This window comes from Gadus macrocephalus, chromosome 20, assembly GCF_031168955.1.
Source record: "Gadus macrocephalus chromosome 20, ASM3116895v1".
NCBI lineage: Eukaryota > Metazoa > Chordata > Actinopteri > Gadiformes > Gadidae > Gadus > Gadus macrocephalus.
In genome coordinates this window covers 20,220,677-20,224,504 of record NC_082401.1, presented here as the reverse complement: position 1 = coordinate 20,224,504, position 3,828 = coordinate 20,220,677, and the positions used below count along the sequence as shown (strand labels likewise).

General features: G+C 44.7%; 1 protein-coding gene across 1 annotated transcript; it reads left to right on the top strand.

Moving 5' to 3' along the window:
- The first annotated feature begins 1,057 nt into the window (after positions 1-1,057).
- On the top strand, positions 1,058-3,181 carry arl4cb (ADP-ribosylation factor-like 4Cb). Its single transcript, XM_060039681.1, has one exon. The coding sequence runs from the start codon at positions 1,754-1,756 to the stop codon at positions 2,330-2,332; it is 579 nt and encodes a 192-aa protein (XP_059895664.1). The 5' UTR covers positions 1,058-1,753; the 3' UTR covers positions 2,333-3,181.
- Positions 3,182-3,828: the final 647 nt, after the last annotated feature.

Genomic DNA, 3,828 nt, shown 5'->3' with positions numbered 1-3,828 from the left:
CTAATGGACTTCTATAACTAGAAACTGTGTTTAAAACAAACGCTGAAATGAAAGAAGGACAGAAAGAAGAACCAAGCTCAATTAGAAAAAATCTGTTTCAGTTTCTTTGTGGCCGAGGTATTTCCATCTTGAATGATTAGCATTATTGATTATTCATCCTTATCATTGTGACTCTATGAAATGCAATACTCAATGGCGCAGGGCCGGCCCGGGCATAGGCAATATAGGCCACCGCCAAGGGCGCAACCGTCCATGGTTTTATCGTTGGCCAAGCAGAAAAAGAAAAAAAAGCTTTTATATTTACAACAACAAATAACTTGAATTGAGAAATGAATTAATTGATACTAAAGAAAATGGACAGACTTTATGCTGATCCTTTGGTCCTAGTCCATCCCTATCAAATGTAAACCCCATTTGTTAACCCCAAAGAACATTTTATGAACCGAAAATGATTAGTGACAAATATATCGAATCAATATCATTATATTAATGAATCAGGGGTCAAGTTTGCCTTGTAAGAGTAATGATGTGGCATGTTGGCCGAAGGAGGGGCACATTATGAGGTTCCCCTAGGGCACCAACAAGGCTAGGGCCGGCCCTGCAGAGGACCCTGCTCAAACGCGACAAACACTGCATTGAAGTCAGCGTGTGTCGCGTGTTTTTCCAGCAGGTGGCATGCTTTGGCATGTTTTTATTACATACAGCACCGTAGCCCGGAATTGTTTTTGTTTATCATCTGCCTCAAGACTGTGTTTTTCAGTTTTTAGTCATTTCATTGTGAAATTTAATCCTTAATCAGATCACTGTTGTTTGCTATTTATTCATGAATTCCACGTTTGAATAAGAGATAGAATAACTATCGTATGGTTTACGTTTTCGGTATTGCCAAGGTAGCCTACATCAAATATGATGTAGGCCTACCGTATTATTTTAAGAGTGATAAATTGTGATGGATCCATATCTTTTATTGTATTGTTTTTAACGCAAGCGTAGCTGTTGTGATGGGTCTGTCCCTGCTCGGTGTTTGGCACGTGGCCCAACTGGGTGGAGCGTAGCTTAGCCACTGTGTTGCTTTGCGTTGTTTTCTCCACCGCACGCCAGTGCTTATGCAGCGATAGCAGAAGAAGGACCTCATGTGCAGAGGAGACGCCGATGCAAATTGGGGAATTACTCCGGGACATCCCTTGAATTGACTTGACATTCGTCCCGCATTGGACACTGGATTTTGTGTTCTGATAACCCAAAGCACCCGTTTCATTTGCCGCACCGTTTGCAGGGGGGGGCTGCAGAACCTGCTGGGGATCGCTGCTGCTGCTGTCACCGAGTCGCGGGAAGACAAGGACGTTCCACCTATTCACTTGTGATCACCGCACAGGGCTGTTTTGTGAAGCACCTCCGTGATACCAACACACACACTCTCACCTGGAAGTGTCCGTGGATCGTCAAAGGTTGTGCCGTGGCCCAATGGACTTGAGCGTGCGAGGAGAATGCTAATGAACGTCGCGCTGCGTCCTGCCGACGCGCGCTATCCTCCAGTGCTGCTGAGGGGCGACAGCAGAGGTAATCCTTCGTTCAAGAGGCACCCTGCTCCCTCGGATATCTAAGTAAACGCTTCTTTTTTTGTTGGTCATTCCTTTATCTGTATATACGTTTCTCAAAGGAAACGAGGGACGTGTTGACAGCGTACCTCTGTGTTTTAAGACGGAAGGGCGATACAAGGGGAGCTAGACGCCCCTTCCACCTGCTGTTGAAAATGGGCAACAGTTTTTCCAACATTTCTGCCTTCCAGTCGCTTCACATAGTGATGCTAGGTTTGGACTCTGCGGGCAAAACCACTGTTCTGTACAGACTGAAATTCAATGAATTTGTGAACACCGTGCCAACAATCGGATTCAACACAGAAAAGATTAAACTTAGTAATGGCACCGCGAAGGGTATAAGTTGTCATTTCTGGGACGTGGGAGGCCAGGAGAAGCTGAGGCCCCTGTGGAAGTCGTACAGCCGCTGCACGGACGGTATCATATACGTGGTGGACTCCGTGGACGTTGACAGACTGGAGGAGGCCAAGACGGAACTGCATAAAGTGACAAAATTCGCGGAGAACCAAGGCACGCCGCTGTTGGTGATAGCCAACAAACAGGACCTACCCAAATCCCTTCCTGTCGCAGACATTGAGAAGCAGTTGGCTCTGCACGAGCTTACTCCATCCACCACGTACCACGTACAGCCCGCGTGCGCCATCATAGGCGAGGGGCTGCACGAGGGCATGGATAAACTGTACGAGATGATAGTCAAAAGGAGAAAATCTCTAAAGCAAAAGAAGAAACGATAACAGCCACTCATGTGTGACGTATGTTGCAAAGTTAGTGTAACTAAATACTATTCGGGTATGCCAGTGTTGCCCCAAAAGAGGTTTACTTTTCAGTGGTTCTATTATTATTTTTGTTTATCCTTTTACTTTGGGTTATTAATGTCAAAGCTGTTAAGATGCTGTGAACCAGCTGAATGATGCTTTTGCACACCATAATGGTGCAGAATTTATACAAATGTTTAACCAAATACATACAAAAAAAGAAACACTTGAAATGATTTCTCTTAAGAACTTGAATGGAAATTACAGCATTGAAAAGGAAGAAATGAAAACGGGCTGGCCCGTGATTTGCTGCTTTCCTCCCATGGACCTTCAATGTAGCTGGACGTTTGACTCTGAAAGCAGATCACCAGACTGTAACCCACGGAGTACTTTTATGGACGCTTGGAACTGTTTCTGCTCACCGGCCACACGTCTTCAAGGAATGCTTCTTTGGAAAAATACCCCACCCTTTTGTTTTTTTGTGATTTTTGCACGTGGCTGGGGTTATACTCACTTTTTGCCCACTGCTCATGTCACACAGTGAATCTGTGACTTATCTGTTGCATATGAGCCTTCTGGTTAAGGATGACAGATGACAACAATGTTTCCCGAGTGTTGAAGTAGCCTTTACTATGTGTGTTGGACAGAAGGTGCCACTTGCTCACAGTTGGAGCAGGATGGGGGGGTGGGGTCCACTATTTTGCACTTTTCATTTCCTAACGAAATAGTAGAGTACTACACTGTATAGCAGAGTCGGACCTCGCCCCTTTATGTATTGACAAGCCAAAATTGAAGTATTTTTGGAATATTAAAAGATGATGAAATGGATTGCTTTGGTTGAACGTTGTCCCTCATTTACATAACGGAGGTGTGTGAGTGTGGTGCCTGGTATGGTGATGACCTACTCAACTGCAGAGTTGCTAATGTAAGCAGATGGGCATGCCCTCTGACGCAACCTAATTGATTGTTTTCCTTTTATCAAGCTACTCGCCCCTTTTAGAGAGAGAGAGAGAGAGAGAGAGTAACGCTCACACTTTCCAGGTGTGATGCCAGAATGAGTGTGTGGAGTGGAGGTCAAAGGTAACGAGGTTCAAAGCCCCTGGCTCCCACAGAAATTGAATGAGTGAAATAACAATTCCGAAAATAGGCCTTTGTTAAACATCTGACATCTGACATTAAAGTACAATGAAAGGGTAGATGTACAGCTTATATAAAATGAAATGTCAGCAATGATTCTAAAATCTCAAATGAAACGGCTACATAGCCACAGTTTGAACGATTTGCCAGGGTTAAAGCCCACATCTTCTGCTGTATTTCTAAATAATGTCCATACATCTCTCTTGTTCCTCCTCAGAATAAATATGCACGCCTCAAGAGAGCCGAGCTCGCTGTGTAAGAAGCGGGAAGGCTCGGGGCACATGCAGGAAGTTTTACTGCTTCTCCCTAATAACTCGCCCTTCAGGGGCCTTTAAATA

Bases quoted from the DNA above. Each gene is read 5' to 3' on its own strand.
- arl4cb (XM_060039681.1), top strand. From the start codon at position 1,754: ATGGGCAACAGTTTTTCCAACATTTCTGCCTTCCAGTCGCTTCACATA.